The following is a 22,630-nucleotide window of genomic DNA, read 5'->3' on the forward strand; positions in this document are numbered from 1 at the left end:
AGAAGTTCAATGATACTTTAGTTTGTAGTTACGTAGTAGTAAATTAGTTTAGAAAATTAGTACTACGCATTTATTATTACAATTGCAGTACTATTAGAGACGTGTTTATAAATTAATTATGATTTAGAATAGAATTTGGCATATGCAGTATAGAATTTGAGTGTCATCACGTTGTTATGAATACTTATACGTTGTAGTTGAATTTCATACTTAGTTTCTACGGATTATTGAATAAAGTAGTGAAGTAAAGAGTATAACTCGATAAGTATTATGTGATATACAGATATGTCGAGCAAGATGCAGTTTCAAGTATTTTATGGTGAATACAATGTTATGTATGGGCCAAATAGAGTAGATCTTTCTGTCTTTAAGCGCACATCTAGCGGCATAGACAAACCTCTGGAAAGAAGTTTTGGTTCCATATGTAAGTGGCTGCAGCGTGGGTTCCATGTTGATCCGTTGACACATGTGATTACTGTCCAGTCTCTTGTTAATTGGGAGGTAGAAAGTGAATTATGGGAATTAATGATGATACACAGCACTGATGACTGGCAGAAGTACATGCAAGCAGCTCTAGAGCGTGGGTGGCCTCTGGCCATTCTTGTTCAAATTCAGAAAAAGACACAAAATGAAATCCAATATTGTGCAGATCAAGGGACTCCGAGTATTCGAAGAGAGACCAATTATGTTGAGCAAGATGAGTCAGAAGAGACAGAGAACCAAAACATGGGACCACAGGGCCTTGCTGATGAGGGAGAGAGGATACATAGCATTGTGGACGAGATGGAGGCAGAAGACCAAACCACAATAGAGATGGAAGAATATGAGGACTCATCTGATGACGAGCAGTACTCATTGCCAAAAGAGTGGAAAGAGCATGATTTTGGCAGTCATGTCGCAGAAGATGTACGAAATCAGGAGTGGGAGTACAGAGGGAATGAGGTAGTGCAAGGTGCAACATATCCAAACATTGAAGCCGTAAAAGATGCTGTGAGACTATGGGCAATCTCATTGAAACGAGAATTTAGAGTCGTAAAGTCTGGCAGTAAAGAATATGAGGTGAAGTGTGTTAATGCTGGATGTCCATGGCGAGTACATGCATTCAAGGGAAAATGGAAGTCAAACTGAAAATGTTCCATTGTCACGGAGCACACTTGTTTGCTGTCAGAAGTTTTTCCCTCGCATCGCAATATATCATGCGACTTTGTTGCAAAGCAAATGTATGGGTTTATTATGGACAACCTAAATTATGAGCAAAAAATGATTGTTCGACACATTGAGCAGACTTACCAGTACACCATCAGTTATTTGAAGGCATGGCGGGCTAAACAAAGGGTGTTCGAGATGCGGTTCGGCACATACGAGGCATCATATGATAACCTACCTCGTATGTTATCCCAGGTTGCTGCTAGAAATCCTGGAAGCTTTTATGACACATACCTTGTACCAGCCGTGACTAGGGGACAAAGAATTATGCAACGAGCCTTCTTTTGCATAGGTGCTTGTGTTAGAGCATTTCAGTTTTGTCTTCCGGTGATCTGCATTGATGGCACATTTTTGACTGGAAGATATAAAGGTCAGATACTCACCGCAATCGGTGTAGATTGCAACAACCAAATTGTTCCGCTCGCATTTGCATTTGTTGAGAATGAGAACATAGACAGTTGGTATTGGTTCCTTGAACGAGTGAAGATTCATGTTGTTGCTGCACGTCCAGATGTGTGCCTTATTAGTGATAGGCATGCAGGTATCCTGCAATCAATACTGAAATTGCAACGTGGAACTGCGACAACGCCTCCATTATGGCCCGATGTCCAAAACAGGTGGTGCATTAGGCATATGGGTGCAAACTTCTATGAACACTTCAAGAACAAGGATCTTAAGAACCTGTTTAAGAGGTTGTGCACCCAAAATCAACAAAGAAAATTCAATGCATTATGGCAGATGCTTGATCAGTTGACTGCAGAGCTAGTGAAGGTAAGGGCATCAGGAGCAGGCACGAGTCAGGCTGCAGAGGCTAGGGATTCAATTGAGAAGCCATTTTCACACTGGATTCGAGGTGCACCTAAGGAGAAATGGTCATTCCTTTATGATACCAACGGAATACGGTATGGTATTCAGACAACGAACCATGCAGAGTGTTTCAATATGGTTATGCGTTCTTGTCGTGCTTTTCCACTTGTGGGAATTGTTGAGTTCATCATGTATGGGTGCATGAAGTATTTCAGAGAGCATTACACGGCTGCAAGCATAAACATCAGCAACCCCCAAATTCAGTTTTGCAAAAGAGTGACACAATATATGCAAGAGAAGATTGAAAAGGCCAAACTGCACCGCGTCATATCCACATGTACAATGGAGCATAGATTTGAGGTTCTATGCAAGGATAGAAGTGGTCGTGGTATCCGTAGAGATAGAGTAGTACATGAGAGTTTGATTACAGTTGATGGCAAAGCATTCTGCTCCTGCATGAAACCTAAGTTATTGCATATGCCATGCCCCCATCTCATTGCGGCATGTGCAGAGTCTGCGTTACAGCCAGGACTATTTGTTTCACCGTACTTCAGCAAGGAAGCAGCTGTATCCACATGGGGACATGAGGTATACGGGATTGGAATTGTGGGGCCTTTCACTCAAGATAATGAGAATAAGATGTTTATTCCTGATCCAGCCACTAAGAAAGGCAAAGGCCGCCGTCAGACACGTCGTATTCGGAATGGTATGGACGAGTCGGAAGCAAGCAGGGCACAAAAGCGTTGCAGCCAATGTGGATCATTGAGTCACAACTACAAGAAGTGTCCTCAGAATGCACTTCACGATGCTGAGTCCATAAGAGCCTGCCGCGCAAGGTGACCCTGATGTCTTGGGGTATTCACAGATAGGAGGAGCACCACTTGGGATCTCTCAGCAGCAGACACCGCAGCCCCTTGCGCGTCCTGAGCGACAGGTGAGGTCTCCGGATGTTCTCACCTACTCCGAGGGACATGTTCGTGCCCAGCAGAGGGCTAAGAGGGTCCGACGCCCTAGGGGTGGTTAGATGTATCTGATGTTTATTTGTAATGAGATAGCTGTGGACCGCTTATTTGTATCCGATGTTTATGATTGTGGTAGGTTACTTGTCATTTGTTTCTATAAATATTATTGATGTGAACTTATTATGTTTGTGGGTTCCATAATGCTCGTAAAATAAGGGAAGTTCTTGCGATTTTTTCCCGTGATTTAATGAAGGACAAGTTACGTGCGGTAGGAGTTAGCGGCCGAGATCTTGCCGACGATGATGATGAATACACGCTCGAATAGCTCAAAATAGATCCCTGGAAAAAAAAAGCCCTGTCGCCCCCCCAACGGGCGACAGGCCCCTGTCGCCCCCCTGTCGCCCGTTGGGGGGCGACAGGGCTTTTTTTTTCTCCAGGGACTTCGTTGCAAATTTGAAGAAAAAAAAATTACACTTTGGGTCTGTCGCCCTATGGGAGGGCGACTGGGGTATATTTTTGAAATATTTCAAAACGGACATATATTTTTGAAATTTTAATTTTTTTTAAATATAAAAAAGAAAAAACCGCGCGGCGGTGACACAGGCCCACTCCTAATCCATCGAGGTCTGCAACAGCCCATACGGCCCCGCGCCATCATCCATCCCTCTCCCTCGTGCTGCGCCCGATTCGTGCAGTGGAAGGAACCGACGCCCAGAGCCCAAGCCGCAGGGCAGCATTCAACGCGGCAAAAGCTTCCCTGCGAAGCCGCGGTCTTCAGCCGGATCCCACAGCTTCGGCGTGAGCGCAGCCTTCATACCTTCCTTTCTTCCCCAGCTCCGAGCCTCCGTGCAGCGGAATCGAGCAAAGCATCCGTACCCGCACCGCGTCACGCTTCCCGGCTTCATAATACTCGCTCTCCTTCGGCCCCAGGCTCAGCCCCTCGGTTTCCGAAGCAACCCCGCCGCTCCGGCCTCCGCCTCCCCCCGCCTCCAATGGCGCTGCCCTACCTGGAGGCCGTGCTGTGTAAGTCTCCGCCTCCCCGCTGCTCTTTTCGTGGTATTGCAGTCGCTCGATCGATCCTTATGGTGTCTCGGATTTGGGTGAGACGCGGGATCCGCGGTTAAACCCTAGGGTTTGTGGGGGTGGCGGAGTGAGGGGTTTCTTCGCCGCTGGATTTGACCGTGCCTCGGAGGCGATTAAGCGCCGCGGACGCCTGATGGGTGCTTTGGTTCCCGTGCTTGGGAGAGTGATGTGCGGACGATGTTGATATGCAGTGATTGAATGAATGCTGTCTGGTGATATTGGGTGATTCAATGTTTCTAGTATACACAGCTTGCCTTTTTTGGTTTTGGCTCAGTGTCCATCGTTTAGGTACTTGATCTGGGAAATAAATAACTCAGAACACAAGGCCAGAGAGTCTGAAACTTTATTTATCAGTGCAGTGAAGAGCGTCCATAGTTTTGATTAGTGGAAAGAGTGAAGGGATGCCTGTGAGCTTCTAACTTACTATTGAATATATTGACTAAGATTGTTTTAGTCAACTGCATCTGTGAACTTGTGTTTGTGATTCGAATCTCTGTTCTTCTGTCACTATGCAATACGTTACAGACTTGATTGATGTTTAGTGTACAATGGTCCGTAGCAATATAATTTTGTGATGGCCTGATGGGTCTTTTCAAATTTTGTCATTATCATTTTCTGCTACCAAGTATGGGGTTGAATCAATTTAAAGTTTATCCGCTGTTAATATGGATGAAGCCAACAATTTAGATCTTATTCCTTGGTTACGTGATATGTTTACTTTCATGGTTATTTACTTTGTATGACTGATGCTTTTATCAACTTGTATCCCTGTGCAGGCTTTATGATTCTCATGTACATATTTGAGACATATCTTGACATCCGTCAGCATAGAGCCCTCAAGTTGCCAACTTTGCCGAAACCCCTGGTGGGAGTAATTAGTGATGAAAAATTCAAACGTTCCAGAGATTATAGCCTTGACAAAAGGTTCATAGAGTGCTGCTGTACCTTTTTGCAACCTTCATTTTGAAACAATTTCTGATGCCCAAATTCATTAGCTGACTTATCTATTTGGATTGTTGATTCTGAAGTTTCTGCTTCATCTGACAGCTACTTCCATTTTGTTCATGAGGCTGTGACTATATTAATGGATACTGCAATACTGTACTATAAAGTTCTTCCCTGGTTTTGGAAGGTAAAAACAAATCCCTTGCTTCAATCAATATCCTTATGCAAGTATTTTGGCTGATCATTTCTTTCTTCAGAGATCTGGAGAATTAGTTACAAAGGTTGGTTTGAATGCTGAGAATGAGATAATACACACCCTTGCATTCTTAGCTGGTGCCATGGTTTGGTCACAGGTACTCTCACCTCCCTAGACTATAATCTATGTTAAGTTAATTATGTTTTTCCCCTATCTATATTGCAGTATTGCACTCTGATTAGCTTTAATAGTCTTTCGGCACTTAAAATGGAATATGTATAAAGTGAGACATTTGCTTCCTTTCGTTGAACCGGTAGCTATATTGTGCTCTAACTTCAAATGCTGCCATGCTGGGTCATCTATGGGTATGATGTTAATAATTGTTATGACTTAGGACTTAGGAGTCAGGGCTGGGCGACTGGCGAGTGGAGCATTGTGATTTGTGGTATCTATAAACCCCTTGTTGCATGCGATGCCCTGCCGTGTTTTGGGTCCAAAAATGTTGTGTTTGTTGAACTAATACATTTTCTTGTTTTTTTCGGAAAGTTTCTGTTTATTGTAAAACTAAAGAAGAAGAAAAAGAAGCGATTTATCTATTATCATATTACTTCCTCATGTCTATTTAACATCTCACTAAATGCTTAGATTTTGTTTAAAAAGAAGGTGCATGTTGCATTTATATATTGAATTTGCGTGGATCAAGATTTTGAGTTCTTTTGGGTTCAGTAGTCAGGTCAGTTCTTTTCTCGCTAAATTGCTTCAGTGACTAGCCATTAATTTTGAACCTGGACCTGTGCTCATAGCTGTGCCCACAATCAGCCCTAACTGTGCCATGTTGTTCTTTTATGGAGAAACAACTTCTGTTTGGAGCACATTGCATTGGGTGTCAAATCCAGTACTTGATTTGAAACACTAATGTGTACTTAATGGAATGCAGATTACAGACTTGCCATTCTCTCTTTATTCAACTTTTGTCATAGAGGCTCGCCATGGTTTTAACAAGGTGTGTTCCCATTTTCCAAATTTTCCTTTTATTTGTAAGCTAGGAATATCTGTTTGAAACTTTGCAACTTGCCGTGATTGATTAGTACTAAAGTAAGTTACTGGACTTATGAATTATACTTTCCATTTCCTGATATATTTGATTATCTATACTGAGATTTCTCTTGCTCTGTACCTTGTAGCAAACTATATGGCTCTTCATTAGGGATATGGTCAAAGGAATTTTACTATCCATGATATTGGGCCCACCAATCGTGGCTGCTATCATCTACATAGTACAGGTAACTTCTCTTGTTCTATTGTTTAAACATTAATTAATGAATTATGTGTACAACACATGTTTTTCCTTCGTCCTGTTTGTGTTGGTTGGTTTTCTAAAGTCCACAGAATCTAAATCACATACTGCTTGTAGTAGTGTCATGTAAGTGCCTCAACTGATTCATTCAATCTTTCATGTATTGTGTCAGATTGGAGGACCTTACCTGGCCATATATCTCTGGGGTTTTATGTTTGTATTAGCTCTCCTGATGATGACAATATACCCCATTGTGATTGCTCCTTTGTTCAACAAGTTCACACCTGTGAGTACTGTTTTACTTATTTCGTACTAAATTGGCACGATCATATCTTATTAGTACAAAGGTTATTCTGAGTTGAGATTGAATTTTGTGGTTGCACTGGTGTCATCAGCTTCCTGAAGGAGTACTCAGGGAGAAAATAGAGAAGTTGGCAGCTTCCCTCAAATTTCCTTTGAAAAAGCTTTTCGTGGTAGATGGGTCTACCAGATCAAGCCACAGTAATGTGTGTTAATTACTCTGCATCCAGAGTTGGGGTTCATTTCTATCTAGTAAACGGTAATATAATGCTGCTATTTAAACTGACAATTCTCTTTCAGGCTTACATGTATGGTTTTTTCAAGAACAAACGCATAGTACTCTACGACACGTTAATTCAGCAGGTTCTATGCTTCAGAAAATCTTGCTTTTGCCACTTATTTTGTTTCATAAAAAATGATAGCATGTATGCGCAAAGTTAACCTGTTTCTTTTTGTTGATTTCAGTGCAGTAATGAGGATGAGATAGTTTCTGTTATTGCACATGAACTTGGGCACTGGAAACTCAATCATACTGCCTATTCCTTTATAGCTGTCCAGGTATTCTCTCATTAAAATAACAAATTATGACCTTTTCATGTTTTTACATCAGTTACGGAAGAAAATGTGAGTGGAATTTGTGTTGAGTGGTTGGTCATACAGTTCTTGAGTGTTGTGAGTGGAATTTGTGCATGATGTATCATAAATCATCTAGTTGCTGGAAGAAAATGAGAGACTGTTATCTTTCAACCATTTTTTGACTGTTGAATTTTTTCATTTTCGTTTCACCATTGCTTTTTGTGCAGCTGCTTATGTTTCTGCAATTTGGAGGATATACTCTAGTAAGGAACTCCAAAGATCTCTTTGAGAGTTTTGGTTTTGAGGATCAGCCAATAATAATTGGATTAATCATTTTCCAGGTATGTTATAAACATATTTTCAACAAGCATTTATTTTATTCTTTCACAAATTTTTTGGTACCAACTTTTGATTTAAACTAGTTTTGAAAATTGAGATGCATTGTTCTATGAATTTCCAGCATTATTACCGTTGTTGCTCGATTGACGCATGTGTCTCTTTGATTACAGCACACCATAATACCTCTTCAACACCTTCTGAGCTTTTGCCTGAATCTTGTCAGTAGAGCATTTGAATTCCAGGTTCATTCTTCTATATGCCTCCCAAGTTTCCTGCTATTGACAGCTTTAAACCTTTTGGTTGCACTAACTTTAATCCAATCGTTAGGCCGACGCCTTTGCCAAGAACCTTGGATATGCCCCTCAGCTCCGAGCGGCCCTTGTTAAACTACAGGTAATTATCTAGATCCATTTTAATTGAATCTGTGTTTCTTCTTTTTGTAAAGGACATCTGAACTGCAAGGTGATCATATACATGGCATGCTTTCACTCCGTCAACAATCGAGCAACTTCATTTATTAGCATCCCTTGTTTTACTCATTAGTGAGAATGTTTGTTAGCATACTGTTAACCTGCCACAATATTTGCATTCAGTAACCTGAAGCATGTTCTAAAATTTCAGGAGGAGAACTTGTCTGCAATGAACACCGATCCATGGTATTCTGCATATCACTACTCCCACCCACCCCTTGTGGAACGGCTGCAGGCTCTGGATGATCCGGACAGCAAAAAAGAAGACTAATTGGAACCCATCAGAGCTTACGTTGTTCTTGAGCAAAACCCTGACCCCTGTGTGAGGTTTTCCATATGGATTTCCCTGCCACGCACAAGGCACCGATTCAGCGTTTGGATGTTGAGGTGTTTGATACAGGAGAGTATTGTCGAAGTTCTGTAAAAGCGTTCGGCACAAGCGTGCATACAGGGTATCAGGGGACACATAGAGGTGTTGCTATTCATCAATCGACTTCCTAGATGCTCTGATGTATTAGTGTTTCGAATATTGAGAACTATAAGCAAATCAGCTATTCAAACACTAGATATGCTCTGATGTACCTTTCTTAAGCTCTCGTATCCGGCTTAGGAACGCAAATACACAATATTTTACACGTCTTTCACCTGGGGTCTGGGGATGCGATGAGTTGCTGAACTCCACCCTCCGATACAAGCGCACACCCCTGCCGCCGCGCGCCCATCAGGCTGCTGCGATGCTCTCACTCGCGACCCCTTCGTCGCCACCGCCTACGCAGGGCGGCAGCACCGCCGCTCCCGCCTCTTCCGTCGCCCTCCTCCGCGGGGCCGCGGCTCGGCGCGACGCCCAGCTCACCTCCGCGGTCCACGCGGCCCTCCTCAAGTCCGGCGCTCTCCACCCCGCGCAGCCCCTCTCCGCTTCGAACTCCCCGCTGCACGCGTACCTCCAATGCGGCCTCCTCCCCCGCGCGCTCCGCATGCTCGACGAGATGCCCCGCCGCGACGCGGCCACCTACGCCCCCCTCATCTCCGCGCACTGCCGCCGCGGCGCACCCCTGGACGCCCTCCGCGCCTTCCTGGACATGCTGGCCTGGGGCAGTGCCGGCGACCAGGCCGAGGACGACGCCGCCGCCGTCCGCCTCAACGAGTTCACGGCGGCCGCGGTCCTGCAGGCCTGCGGGCTCGCCAGGGACGGGAGGCTGGGGAGGATGGTGCACGGCTACCTCGTGGCAGGTGGGTTCTGCGGCGACCCCTTCGTGGTTGGCTCCTTGGTCAACATGTACGCCAAGGCTGGGGATGTGGTGAGCGCGCGGAGGCTGGTCCTTGGGTTGCCCTGCAGAGATGTTGTCTCTTGGACGGCCATCATATCAGGGTGCGTGCTCAATGGTATGCTCGAAGAGGCCCTCGACGTGTTCGTCATGATGCTGGAAGATGGCATCCTCCCGAACAATGTCACGATGCTGAGCATCATCCAGGCGTGCTCTTTGATGGGCGCCTCGGAATTGTTTGGTCCGGTGCATGCTCTTGTTGTTCTGTTGGAGCTCGAGGACGATCCCTCAGTGGTGGTGAATTCTCTCATCATGATGTATGCAAAGAATGGATTTGTTCAAGAAGCTATGCAGCTTTTTAATGGTGCGTACCTGAAGAGTGGGAATGTGTGTTCTAATGAGGATGTTCTCGCGGCAATTCTGTTCGGCTGCACCATTTCAGGATCCCAGAAGAATGGGGAGGGATTCCAGGCACACCTGATTAAAATGGGTGCTTTCCCGAGCATCGGCGTTGAGAACTCCCTCATGGGCATGTATGCTAGATTTGAGCAAGTTGATGCAGTTCATTTGGTGTTCAGTGGCATGGAAGCTAAGGATGTTGTCTCATGGAACACCATTATCTCGTGCCTTGCCAAGAGTGACCATGTGAACGAAGCCATGGAGCTTTTCAGCGCTCTTCATGCTGGTGGTGGTGGGCTTGCTCCTGACTTTGTCACAATCTTGAGCATTGTGCAGGCTTGTTCCAATGCCGGATTACTGCATCAAAGGCAGATGCTCCACGGATGCATCATGAAATCTGGTTTCTTGCATGATGTTTCAATATGCAATGCTCTCATAAGTATGTATGCTAAGTTAGGAAGAATTGATTTTGCTCAGATGATCTTTGAGGGGATGGATATTAAGGACCTTGTTTCCTGGAATTCAATGATCAATGCTTATGGGATGCATGGAGATGGTCATTCAGCTCTAAGGATTTTCAACCAGCTGAAAGATGCTGGAACTCCTGTGCCAAATGCTATCACATTTGTGAGTGTGATATCAGCTTGCAGTCATGCTGGTTTGATATCAGAAGGCTACAAGTGCTTCGAAAGCATGAGAACGGACCACGGCATTGAACCTAGCATGGACCATTATGCCTGTGTAGTTGATCTGCTTGGAAGATCTGGGAGGTTTGTTGAAGCAGAAGAATTCATCAGGGATATGCTCGTACCTCCCAACTCATCTATCTGGGGGCCTCTTCTGGCTGCTTGCCAGCTTCATGGGAATGTTGATCTTGCAGAAAAGGCTGCTAACGAATTGTCAGCCTTGGAACCTGAGAGCGACATATGGAGAGTCTCCTTGGCAAATACATACGCCGTGGCTGGGAGATGGAAAGATGCTGCAATGATTAGGACTGATTTGAGGAGAGTCGGTTTGAGAAAGGAGACAGGGTGGAGCTTTGTAGATGTTGGAAGGGTTGAGGGTTTTAAGTTTGTGTCAGCAGATACTAGGCATCATGAAGCGGAAAAGATATATTCAGTATGGCACGGTATGAACAAGCACATGGCCGACCTAGCTGCTGATGTGCATAAATTAGGTCCAATTAGCACAGTTTAGTTGATGTAGGGATGTTTTAATAGGTGCACGTATTTGTTTTGGTTAGTTAGACTGATGAAACCGACCTTTGTACTTTTACTTCATCATCCTAGAATTAAAATTACAGTGGGGCTATTGTTTCGGATGCTGAAGGTAATGATAAGAAGTAAATAAATAGAACAAAAATGGAACTATAGAAAGCTTCTGTTCTCTTTGATCTTATATATGTTGCCTCACTTGTTGAAATTGTGCTGTGCTTAGCAGCGCTATTTTGTTGTCTGTTTGGACCGTCCATGTTTGCTGTCAGCTTCTTGTCCTGCACCCTCTAGTGTATTTTATTGTCAGCTTGAGTAATAGTTATGAATTCATTTAAATTCTATCTGGATTTAACCCACGATTTGATGTGTATCTTGTGAACATTTACAATTCTGGTTCCATTCTGGATTTCTGGTAAGCAAGGCTAGATGAATATGTGACTTTACTGGATGGTCACTCAGACCTCCGTTTCTCAATATGAACCTCAATCACAAGAAAACTCAGCAATGATACATGGTCGGCACAGGCGGAAAAATCCATGGAGCAAATAAACGAAACATAATCTAAATACAGAAAACTTCTCATTGCATTCAGCTTTATCGTTTCACCGACATGGAGATTCCCCATAGTGACCAGATCACTGAAGGACAGGTTACACAGGTATAACGTAACAGCCTTTTGTTCACACTAAAATTCAATCCCTGTAATAGGATACAATCATACAATTCACTACTTCCACTCTTCCAGTTTTCTACTTCCGCATCAGAAGAACTACAGTATGGGCAGCTATGCTCCTGTTTTCCCCCAGACTGTCAACCTTCTCGTGCGTCTTGGCCTTGAGATTGACGACAGATGGATCTGCCCCAAGTAGGTCACACAAGTTGGATCGGATTGTCTCCTTGAATGGACTGAGTTTTGGTTTTTGTAAGATCAGTGTAGCATCAAGGTTGCCCAGCTCATAGCCTGCTTCATGCATCAATTTCACCTGAAATTGCATGAGAACCCAAGTATGTTAACAGGATGGCGCATCAGTTTCATCAGCTTCTGTATTACAGACTACAGCACTTCAACGTATAAAATATAAAAAAGTTCTAGTATGAGAAGAGGACACAATCATGCTCTGATTTTATAACATCACGCTCTAATAAAGTGTTATGCTAAATATTTGTTAACAAAGTAAGCTAAATAATTGGAACTAAGCTAACTTTCAACAGTCAAGTGGCTTATGTAGAAAAAGATTAGAGGATGATACAAAATTCTAGGGCATATGATAATTTTTGTTCAGCGGCAGGTCCAAAGTACACAAAGCAAATGTGGAGTCAACGTTCTATGCACATGGCGCATGCCTTGTTCTAAAAATGTAAAACGTGGAATACTTTCTGCCTTTTGAAGTGTCCAAAGGTCAAAGACCACACTTCGCAGTCAGCAACTCGTGTGAGGACTGCCAAGGCATCTTGTACACCAGTCTGTTTTTTTTTTTTGAAACGTGTACAGCAGGCTGTTGACATAATCAGGAATGCACATCTAATCTAATGGTTCGAGTGCTTTAAAATACAGGAAAAGTAGACTAGTGGAATCGTGAAGCACGGAAGGAATAAACTGTCGTGTTTTCAAGGATGGATTCCAGTCTGTTCTCCATTCCAAATACCACAAGACACGCAGAGACCCTTACATTTTGTTCAGAAAAAGCTATAAGTCTATAACAAATACGAGTAGAAAAACTAGTTGAGCAACACAGTATGATATATGAAGTGAATTTACGAATTATTCAGCAAGTTTCTGGTAATCAATATATGACACGCTTCATATCAATTGGTAGGGACTATCCAACTGTTTTCTCAAGAATCTACCATGCTTACAGAAACTCTACATTTCGTTACGATGAAGCATTCAACAAGCACTCATCACTAGAAAGAAGAGAAACTTACAGCTTCCCTCATGAACACGGAAGAATCGGCACCCTTCCACCGTGGGTCTGAGTCTGGGAAGATCTGCCCGATGTCTGGCAGCCCCAGCGCGCCGAGAATCGCGTCCACCACGCAGTGCAGCAGCACGTCCCCTGTGCACAAGGCGAAATTCCCCAACACGCGCGGTCACGAAAATTGGGGGGCACGAGATGGATACCAATCGCGAACAGAACAGAAGGCGTATGTGAAGCGTACCGTCGGAGTGGGCCTCGCAGCCACGGTCGTGGGGGATGTTGATGCCGCCGATGATGAGCGGGAGGTTCGGTTCGAGGCGGTGGAGGTCAAACCCGTGTCCGACGCGGAACGGGAGCGCGGGCGGCTTCGGCGCCGCGACCACGGCGGACTGGTGCTCGGCCTGCACGGCGGCCGCGATGGCCGGGGACGGCCTCTGCCGGAGGCGCAGGGACGGCCGGGCGGAGGGAGGGCAGGCCGCCGCGGGGCCGTTGCGGGTTCGCGGCGCGGTGGAGATGGGGGACGAGGACAGGAAGAGGGAGGAGGCGGTGGCCATGGCGCCGCTGCTGCTGGTGGTTGCTCGGGGAAGGGGAGGAGCGCGAGGAGGAACCGAAGAAATTCGTGTGTCGGAATTATCTGGCGATGGAGATGCGATGGCGGCACCGCAGCTTGGAGGCTTTTGTTAAGCACTCCTAGTAGGTGAGGCAGGGACAGGTCGCAAACCCATTTTGACCAAAATTAGCACGAGCATTCCAGTCCAGTTGCGCCTGATCACGGTCGTTGGGCACACAGGTAGAGGTAGCGTATAGTTTTATAAGTAGCTTAGGGTCTACATAATTTAGTGTACTCTGTGCGTCCATCAAAACAAATTTTGATTCGAAAAGAAAATTGATTTCTAAATATGTTGATAGAACATTTTGTGGCAATTGACGATATCCATAATAGAATCCAAAGATCATATTCTACTTCTTAGGAACTTCTCGTTTCGCACTATGCCTTCCATTATTTAACGTTTTACAATTGTTTGCAAATTTTGGAACTTCTTTTACAACTTGAGTAGCATTGCAAAAACAAAAAGTAAAACCAAAGCATTTGAAAACACCACCTCAAATAATAAAAATTAGGGGGTGTTTTGGTTTGAGGAATGGAGTGGTACATGTGCATCATCTTCTTGCCTCTCACTTTTTTGTTTGGTTTGTGGAATGTAACACCCGGTTTATAAAAGGACATAAACCGAGCAATCATATACGTGCCAGAATCAAGTCACACGTATATACAACAGAATGAACAGTATATCACATCACATATCACGTAAAAAGATATAATAAAGCGAGTACGAATGTTATTTATTACATTAATGACAAAATGTCTGATACAGCGAAAACGTAAAATACATATACGAAGAATTCTCGGAAGCAGGGCACCACAGGGACGTCGATTGGGAGACGAACGCCTAAAAGTCCTCGTACTCCTGGTAGCTCCGGATGAACTCCCTCGCGTCGGCAGGAACTGAGCAGCAGTAGAGTATCCCAAAAGAACAAGAGGAAAAAGTGTAGAGGAGGCAAGGGTGAGTACACAACTCGTACTCAACAAGTATAACACAAACTATGAGCCTCTAAAGTTGGCTGACTCAACTGCATTAGCTTTTAAGTCTTGGCAAAGCTTTATTACAGCGATTTACTACAAGTTGATGAATTACCATAACTCAATTACATAGTAATTAGTCAGAATTAATTATGATACTACTGAGAACCAAACCAAACCAAGCCACCCGGGGAAACCCCCCTAATCAAAGGAAGATAACCCCACTAATCAAAAAGAGGATCTGGGCCGCTCATGACCGTGAGCACGGCTAGTATACCAGTTTTACACTCTGCAGAGGTTGCACATCTTTACCCACAAGTCGTGGGCTACGCTAGTTGTTCATCACACTTCCTTAGGTGAGATGGCTAGCAAGCACACTACGAGGCCTTTACAAAGAATCTCGTTGGTAAGGAGTAACCACGAGGATGGATCGGCGACTATGGAGCAGGTCTAGTGGGCGTCAAGACACAGGTGCGCAGACCAAGCACAGACGAGGCCACTCAGTACGAGGGCCATAGAAGCTTACCTCCCCTACCCCGCAGGTAAGTTACTCCAAACCAAAAAGACCGTGCTATTGTCCCAGGTAGCGCTATTGTCCCAGGTACCTCCCCTCCCCGTCCCATTCCAGTCTTGTGGTAGCGCTATTGTCCCAGGTTGTCGCTCTATGAACCGGTCCTTATGGAGAGTGGCCAACCCAGCACTAAGCACCGTGCTAGCCCCCTAAACCATGTTTCTAGAAAAACTCATTTTAACGAGACGTGAGCCACTCAAGCGGGCCACTCCCAGAATTAAGTTGCATATACCATTAATCAAATTAATTAAAAAGGACCAAGTGTGTTATAGCGTGGCACCTAGCTCAACTAAAAAAATGCAACCCAAGGGATATATATAAAGGATATAAAGTGGCTAGGAGAGTCCTTATAGGCATACAGTATTAAAATGCAGTATGAAAATGTATTTAAAGTGATATGTGTTGTTCATGTTATACTTGCCTTCCTCAAACTGTTCCTGCTGCTCAAACTGCTCAAAGGAAGGTGGCTGCTCCGAGTACTGGTGCTGGTGCTCCTCTGGTAGCTCAACTTCTACTCACGAACACATGGCAAAAAACAAGACAACAACATAAACATACATGCAAACAAAGGCTAACACTAAGAAACAGTACGACAATACATAAAAACAGCAAACCAAACTAAGCTAGAATTGTTCTACGCGTTACAACGATCGCGTGGATATAAAGAACACCTAAAACGGAGCTAGAACGTGAAAACTACGCTTAAAACAAGATCTAGGGGCTTAACTGTAAGAAAAACAGAGTTTCTGGGGGTTTTCTGCAAAAACCAGAGACCTATACGTAATTAAACCTTAGATCTGGGGTCTAACTCGCAAAACACCAAGGCTGGACGACGGGTTCTAATACTGGAAAGCTCAGGGGGGGTCAGTGCAAGATTTTGGGCCCATCTGTAAATACTTTTGAACACAGTGGACTGCGGGTTGATTCTCAGGAAGCGCAGGGTCTCTTTTGCAAAGACGCCGGCAAAACGGTACGCCTGATCTAATCACGGCCGCTGACTTCTGATCGGATGGCTCAGGTGCTTTGCGCGCGGGAGCGGCAGCGGGGAGTCGCCGGGGCTGAGGTTCCATGGCGGCGCGCGGCTCGGGCTCGCCGGCGCGTTCGCGCTGGGCGGTTCTGGGGCTCGGATCCGGTTATGTGGATTCTGCATGCGTGCGCAGAGCCAGTGCAAGCCATGGCAAGGCATGTGTGGGGGCTAGGCGGTGCTGCTGCGAGGTCCGCCATGGGGGATCCGCAGTGGGTGCGGCGGTGTGACGCCGGCGTGCGTGTTCCGGGCTCGGATGTGGATCACGGGCTACGATATCTAGCACAACACATAGAGGAGATCGTGCTGGTGCTCACCGGGGTTTGAGTTCGAGTGGGGAAGCAGCGCGAGGTGGTCGGCGACGTGGGCCGGCAAGGTTCAGGCGGCGGCGCACGGACGGAGTCGGGGAAGGGGTTGCTGCGGTGGTCCTCCGGGCCTGCTGATTCGTCGAGAAGATGCGGGGTCGTGCTGCGAACGAGAACCGGGGGTCAGGGATGCTCGGGACTCACCGGCGGCGTGCAATTGTGGCGGCGGGTAGACTTACCCACGGCGGCGTTCCGGGGAAATCCCGGCGCGTGCAGGGCCGGGGTTGAGGGAGGATGCCTCGGAGAGCTTCCAGGCGGCAAGGCGGTGCTGCTGCGCGGCTTGGCCGGGGCTCCGGTGCGGCGGAGCGGCGTGGCCGCGGCAGCGTGGCCGCGGCGGCGCAGAGGACTCTGCGCGGCGGAGCTGTGCGGCGCGGCGGCTAGGGTTTGGGGGCGGCGCTGGCGGATGTGAGGAGCGCGCAGAAGGTTGCGGGTGCTAGGTTTAAGGAGAGGCCGGTGATCCTGGGCAGGCGTGCCACGGTTGGAAAGCCGCGCGAGAATCACGGGATTGACTCCGTGCACGCAAGAAGCGGATCGGGGAGACGGATTGGCGTGATCCCGGACTCTGTGGGGAAGCTTCTAGAGTGATAAGGGCGCCGGGCGACTGGCCAGCGGTCCTGCGAGGTCGTGTGGCACGACTTGGTCCACGGCGCAGGGGTGAAGCGAGCGGGGCGGAGCAGCGGCTTGGCGGGGAAGACGGGCCTGACCCGTGGGGTCGGCTTGTCAGCGAGGGAATGGAGCGAGGGTCGGGCGAGCGTGCTGGTGCGAGCGACGCGGGCCACGCGGGTGGGAGCAGGCCAGGGAGAGAGGGAGCACGGGCTGAGAAAAGGGAAGCTGGGCTGGGCCGCCGGGTTGGGCCGGGTTTGCTTCTTCACCTTTCCTTTTCTATTTCCTTTGCTTTTCTAATTTCTAAACTCAAACCAAACTAAACCTATTTGAATTCAAATTTGAATTTGAATTCAAACCACACTCAAGCAAATAAAATTATGCACCAGCATGAATGCACAACATGTTGACCTAAGAAAAATTTTTATTTACTAGTGAGAGAAAATTAAATTAAATGCAAGTCTAAGCATATAAAACCTTAGAAAATTAAATAAAGCCAATTAAATTTATTATTAAATGCTGAAATTTAAATTAGGGTGTTACATGGAATGGCATGGGTGGATGATCTATATGTTAGAAATCTAGGCATTTTTTGGTATATTTTAATTTCAAATATTATTATCAATTTTATGATATAAATGAGTGATAATGTGTGAGCAAAATATGTGCTTGTATTCATGTTATTCTTACTAATAAGCATGAACAAAATATTAAACCAGAATAGATTTAGAGTGTACCCCAAGGCGGGACCAGTGCCGGAGGCACCGGTTGCGCCATTCCCATGACTGGACATTGTGTCGGTCAGGGCTGTTCGATATAGCCGATCTTAGTCGTTGCAGTGCAGGCGGCCGTCGGGAGGTAGTCGAGACGATCTTGATGTTCCCTTGGGGAACATAGGTACGGTCACCGGAAGTAGAGGACGTAGTCGTTCGGCCACTAGGAAGTTGTGGACGCAGACGTTCGGCCTCCGGGAAGTATACGAAGTAGTCGATCAGGGAGCGAGCAGTCGCGTCAAGGCGCTCCCCAAAAACCTGATTGCCCCGCTATCCCGAGCAGGATCTCAGCGTTGCAGAGGTTTCGGAGGCCTGCTCTCGCCAGAGCTGTGCTCGCAGCGCTAGCGATGGGGATGACAGAAAGCAGCAGAGGGAGAAGGGAGAGGTCTCCTAAGCAGGAGTATCTGAAGCAAGTGCTGGTTGTGTGTGGATGAGTGGAGGAGGGGGTGGTTTATATAGACGTGGAGGTGCTTCAGATTCAACGAACATGGATGTTATAATGGCTTTGATGAGTGCAGTTACTAGTGAATCAGTGCCAACGGTCAAGGATATGATTCTTCTGCCATCACTGTCACGTTTATTGTCTCTGATTGCATTCAACAATGATTATTGTCTCTGATTGCATTCAACAACAAAAACGTTCTCATCTCAGCACATCACTCACACGCATCGCCAGTCTTGTGCAAACAAGTTTGACCTAAGGTTTGACCAAACGTACTAGGCTGCATAAGCATCCCCGCGGTTTGGAGCTTATAAGTCATACTCCAGGCCTTTCATGAGTTTCTAGAGAATACCCAGTTCTCATAGACTATGACCAGTAGTCAGACTCATATAGGTGTGTTCCTTTCAGATGTTCTGTAGGACAACATCTTTGTTTTAAGAAAACAACTCATTTGTTTTAAAGAAACCACCTGGAACACATTAAGGTATAGACCAACCTGCCATACAAATTAGAAGAGAAATGCACATTATACACGGAATGAGCCTTTTAACAAAGGGTCTCTTCTCTCAGTCAGACTTTAGTTTGTTTCACCATCCTACTTCACGGGATCTCCGATCACATAGGATAGGTTTGCACTATAGAATGACTCACGTGGGTTTCAAGCCCAATTCCATAGATGCATTGTATATCACATTCTGTGAAAGACTCTTTGTAAACTGATCTGCCAGATTTTTAGCCGTCTGAACATAGTCCAAGGCTATTACTCCGGAGTTTCTCAATTTTCTGACAGATTTCAACCGTCTTTTCACATGTCTTGATGACTTCATGTTATCCTTTGAACTGTTCACCTTGACAATCACAGTTTGATTGCCACAGTTCATTAGAATTGCCGGTATCGGTTTTTCAACTATCGGCAAGTCCATAAGGAGCTCACGAAGCTACTCAGCCTCAACAGTGGCAGTATCTAATGCTGTGAGTTCTGCTTCCATAGTTGACCTTGTTAAGATGGTCTGCTTGCAAGACTTCCAGGAAACAGCTCGACCACTAAGTGTAAACACATATCCACTTGTAGTCTTTATCTCATCAGCATCAGAAATCCAATTTGAATCACTATACCCTTCTAGTACCCTAGGGTAACCGGTGTAGTGAATTTCATAGTCCATTGTGCCTTTTAGCTGGTGCATTACTCTTTCAAGAGCCTTCCAATGATCATCTCCCGGGTTTGAAACAAACCGGCTCAGTTTGCTTACAGCAAACGAGATGTCAGGTCTTGTTGCACTAGCTAAATACATCAATGATCTAATGATCCGAGAATATCTCAGCTGATCTCGCATTATCCTTTTGTTCTTCCTTAGAATTAAACTGGCATCGTATGGTGTTGAGACAAGTTTATAGTCGCTATAACCAAAATGACTTAACACCTTCTCCATATAGTGAGACTGTGTAAGAATCACCCCACCATTGCTCTCTTTTACCAGCTTTATATTAAGGATAACATCAGCTTCTCCTAGATCCTTCATCTCAAAACTTTGAGATAAAAAGTCCTTGACTTCCTTAATCACATTAAGACTAGTGCCAAAGATAAGTATGTCATCCACATACAAGCACAAAATCACTCCTTCAGCACCACTATAGCGATAGTACACACATTTGTCAGCTTCGTTCACAACGAAGCCAGCAGACGTCAAAGTTCTGTCAAACTTTTTATGCCACTGCTTAGGCGCTTGTTTGAGACCATATAAAGATTTCAACAACTTACAAATCTTTCCTTCTTGACCCTTTGATACAAACCCATCTGGCTAATCCATATAGATCTCCTCTTCCAACTCTCCATTGAGGAAAGCCGTCTTAACGCCTATCTGATGAACGAGAAGACCATAAGAGACTGCCAAGAAAAGTAACACTCGAATTGTGGTCAATCGGGCAACTGGTGAATAAGTGTCAAAGAAATCTTCTCCTTCTTTTTGGGTATGACCCTTGGCCAGAAGTCTAGCCTTGTACTTTTCAATAGTACCATCTAGCCTAAGCTTTTTCTTGAACACCCACTTGCATCCAACCGGTTTACATCCATAAGGACGTTCAACGACCTCCCAGGTTCCATTAGACATAATAGAATCCATCTCACTCCTCACTGTTTCCTTCCAATAGTCAGCATCAGGAGATGAATATGCCTCTTCAATGGTTCTGGGTGTATCGTCCATGAGGTATACAATGAAATCATCACCAAAAGACTTTACAGTCCTTTGTCTCTTGCTCTTTCTAGGAGCATTATTGTTATTCTCCTCAGAATTTTCCACAAGTGTAGGTTCATTGTGTTTTATCGGCTCAGCAGAACTATCATCCTCGATGAACTCTTGCCTAGATGAACTTGTTCCATCTCTCATGGGAAAAATATTTTCAAAAAATGTAGCATCTCTGGACTCCATTATAGTACCAACATGCATGTCAGGTACTCCAAATTTCACTATTAAAAATCTATACCCAACACTGTGAATAGCATAAACTAGAAAGACACAATCCACAGTTTTAGGTCCAAACTTACGTTTCTTGGTTATTAGCACACTCATTTTTGCCAAATAACCCTATGTACGTAAGTATGAAAGTGTTGGCTTTTTCTTCTCCCATTCCTCGAATGGTGTTATCTCTTTATTCTTTGTAGGAACACGGTTTAGGACATGACATGCAGTCACTATAGCCTCACCCCACCATTCCTTGAAAAGTCTCACTATATCTAAGATGGTGTTAACCAAATCAGTTAGAGTGCGGTTCTTTCTTTCGGCAACCCCCATTTGACTGAGGTGAATAGGGAGGCATCCTCTCATGAATAATACCATGTTCCTCGCAGAATAAAGTGAATAAATTTGAGAAGTACTCGCCACCACCATCTGACCTAACTCTTTTGATCTTTCTCTCAAGTTGGTTTTCTACTTCAGCTTTATAGATTTTAAAGTAGTGTAAAACTTCATCTTTTGACTTCAACAAATAGATGTAACAAAATCTAGTGCAGTCATTAATCAAAGTCATAAAATATCTTTTACCACCTTTTGTCAACACACCATTCATTTCGCACAAATCGTAATGAATTAATTCTAAAGGTGCCAAGCTCCTCGCCTCCGTGGCCTTATGAGGCTTGCGAGTTTGTTTTGATTCAACACATACATGACACTTAGAATTTTTGACAAAAGTAAACTTTGGAATTAAACTCAAATTAGCTAAGCGCATCATACAGCCAAAATTAATGTGACAAAGCCTCGAATGCCAAACATTTGTTTCATCAACGCTAATAACATTGTACGCAACTTTATTACAAACATCTGACAAAGAAAGACGGAACAAGCCTCCGCTTTCATAACCTTTTCCAACAAAAGTACCAAACTTAGACAAGATTTTTCTTGATGGTGGGGACATGCATCACGTTCTTCAGCTGCACGGTCTTCCCCGAAGTAAACTTCAGATTTACGGTACCAACACCAAGAACACGCGCATGCAATCCGTTCCCCATCAGCAAGGAGGAAGTCCCTCCGACCTGGTAAGAAGAAAACAAAGAAGCATATGCACAAACATGAATATTAGCACCAGTGTCAACCCACCACTCAGGTGAACAGAAAACTGAAAGAACTGTAGGTAATGAATTACCGTACCCCGATGTTCCTCCAGGCTCGCTAATTACCATGTTGGCGGAATCCTTGCCTTTGCGGTTCGGACACTTTGCAGCAAAGTGTTCCGTACTAGCGCACACATAGCAAGCTCCCTTCTTCTTCTTCTTAAAAGTGTTTGTCTGCTTAGCCTTTGGTTGGTTCAGCGGTGGCCTTTTCTTATTCTTGTGTGAGTTGTTCTTCTGAACAAGATTGGCACTTAAAACACCAACTACTCCTTTCCCACGTATGTCCTTTGCTCTCGCCTTCTCCTCAACATCAAGAGTCCCAATGAGTCCATCTATGGTGAACTCCTGTCTCTGGTGCTTCAGTGAAGTAGCAAAGTCCCTAAGAAGGTGGCAGCTTAGAGATAATACCTCTGGCCACAAACTTATCGGGTAACACACATGGAGACTCTTTGCTACAATTTTTGAGATCTTTTGCCAGAGTATGTATTTCATGAGCCTGTTCCACCACAGAACGGTCTTCGACCATCCTATAGTCAAGGAACTGCTCCATCACATACAACTCACTGCCGGCATCAGACACTCCATATTGAGCCTCAAGAGCATCCCACAACGCTTTGCCAGTTAGCAGCCGGACATAATTATCCACCAGGATTTCAGCGAGAACACTAATGATGCAGCCTCGAAAGAG

At 45.1% G+C, this 22,630-nt stretch overlaps 3 protein-coding genes across 4 annotated transcripts; 2 read left to right on the forward strand and 1 right to left on the reverse strand.

The window, feature by feature from the left end:
* The first annotated feature begins 3,669 nt into the window (after window positions 1-3,669).
* Window positions 3,670-8,800, forward strand: LOC120656808 (CAAX prenyl protease 1 homolog). 2 transcript variants are annotated; one of them, XM_039934990.1, is made up of 14 exons: window positions 3,670-3,998; window positions 4,835-4,982; window positions 5,106-5,190; window positions 5,261-5,356; window positions 6,137-6,202; window positions 6,384-6,482; window positions 6,669-6,782; window positions 6,892-7,002; window positions 7,097-7,159; window positions 7,262-7,354; window positions 7,600-7,713; window positions 7,882-7,953; window positions 8,039-8,104; window positions 8,333-8,800. In XM_039934990.1, the coding sequence occupies exons 1-14, from the start codon at window positions 3,968-3,970 to the stop codon at window positions 8,450-8,452; spliced, it is 1,278 nt and encodes a 425-aa protein (XP_039790924.1). In that variant the 5' UTR covers window positions 3,670-3,967; the 3' UTR covers window positions 8,453-8,800. The 2 variants fall into 2 exon arrangements, with proteins under 2 accessions (XP_039790924.1, XP_039790925.1); XM_039934991.1 differs by having other exon boundaries at window positions 3,679-3,998; window positions 8,336-8,769.
* Window positions 8,801-8,915: 115 nt separating this feature from the next.
* Window positions 8,916-11,042, forward strand: LOC120653696 (pentatricopeptide repeat-containing protein DOT4, chloroplastic-like). Its single transcript, XM_039931381.1, has one exon. It carries the CDS (start codon window positions 8,916-8,918, stop codon window positions 11,040-11,042), a length of 2,127 nt encoding a protein of 708 aa, XP_039787315.1.
* A 569-nt stretch (window positions 11,043-11,611) lies between these two features.
* Window positions 11,612-13,679, reverse strand: LOC120656809 (2-C-methyl-D-erythritol 2,4-cyclodiphosphate synthase, chloroplastic-like). Its single transcript, XM_039934992.1, has 3 exons — window positions 13,220-13,679; window positions 12,986-13,116; window positions 11,612-12,042 (listed from the first exon to the last, which is right to left on the reverse strand). Exons 1-3 carry the CDS (start codon window positions 13,530-13,532, stop codon window positions 11,809-11,811), a joined length of 678 nt encoding a protein of 225 aa, XP_039790926.1. The 5' UTR covers window positions 13,533-13,679; the 3' UTR covers window positions 11,612-11,808.
* Between the last annotated feature and the right edge of the window lie 8,951 nt (window positions 13,680-22,630).

This window comes from Panicum virgatum, chromosome 1N (assembly GCF_016808335.1).
Source record: "Panicum virgatum strain AP13 chromosome 1N, P.virgatum_v5, whole genome shotgun sequence".
NCBI classification, from domain to species: domain Eukaryota; kingdom Viridiplantae; phylum Streptophyta; class Magnoliopsida; order Poales; family Poaceae; genus Panicum; species Panicum virgatum.

Coding starts and splice junctions, on each gene's coding strand:
- LOC120656808 (XM_039934990.1), top strand. CDS start 3,968: ATGGCGCTGCCCTACCTGGAGGCCGTGCTGT. Junction 7,355..7,599: donor ATTCCTTTATAGCTGTCCAG/GTATTCTCTCAT, acceptor CTTTTTGTGCAG/CTGCTTATGTTTCTGCAATT. Junction 8,105..8,332: donor CGGCCCTTGTTAAACTACAG/GTAATTATCTAG, acceptor CTAAAATTTCAG/GAGGAGAACTTGTCTGCAAT.
- LOC120653696 (XM_039931381.1), top strand. CDS start 8,916: ATGCTCTCACTCGCGACCCCTTCGTCGCCACCGCCTACGCAGGGCGGC.
- LOC120656809 (XM_039934992.1), bottom strand. CDS start 13,532: ATGGCCACCGCCTCCTCCCTCTTCCTGTCCTCGTCCCCCATCTCCACC. Junction 13,117..13,219: donor CTGCGAGGCCCACTCCGACG/GTACGCTTCACA, acceptor CCTTGTGCACAG/GGGACGTGCTGCTGCACTGC. Junction 12,043..12,985: donor CCGTGTTCATGAGGGAAGCT/GTAAGTTTCTCT, acceptor ATGCAATTTCAG/GTGAAATTGATGCATGAAGC.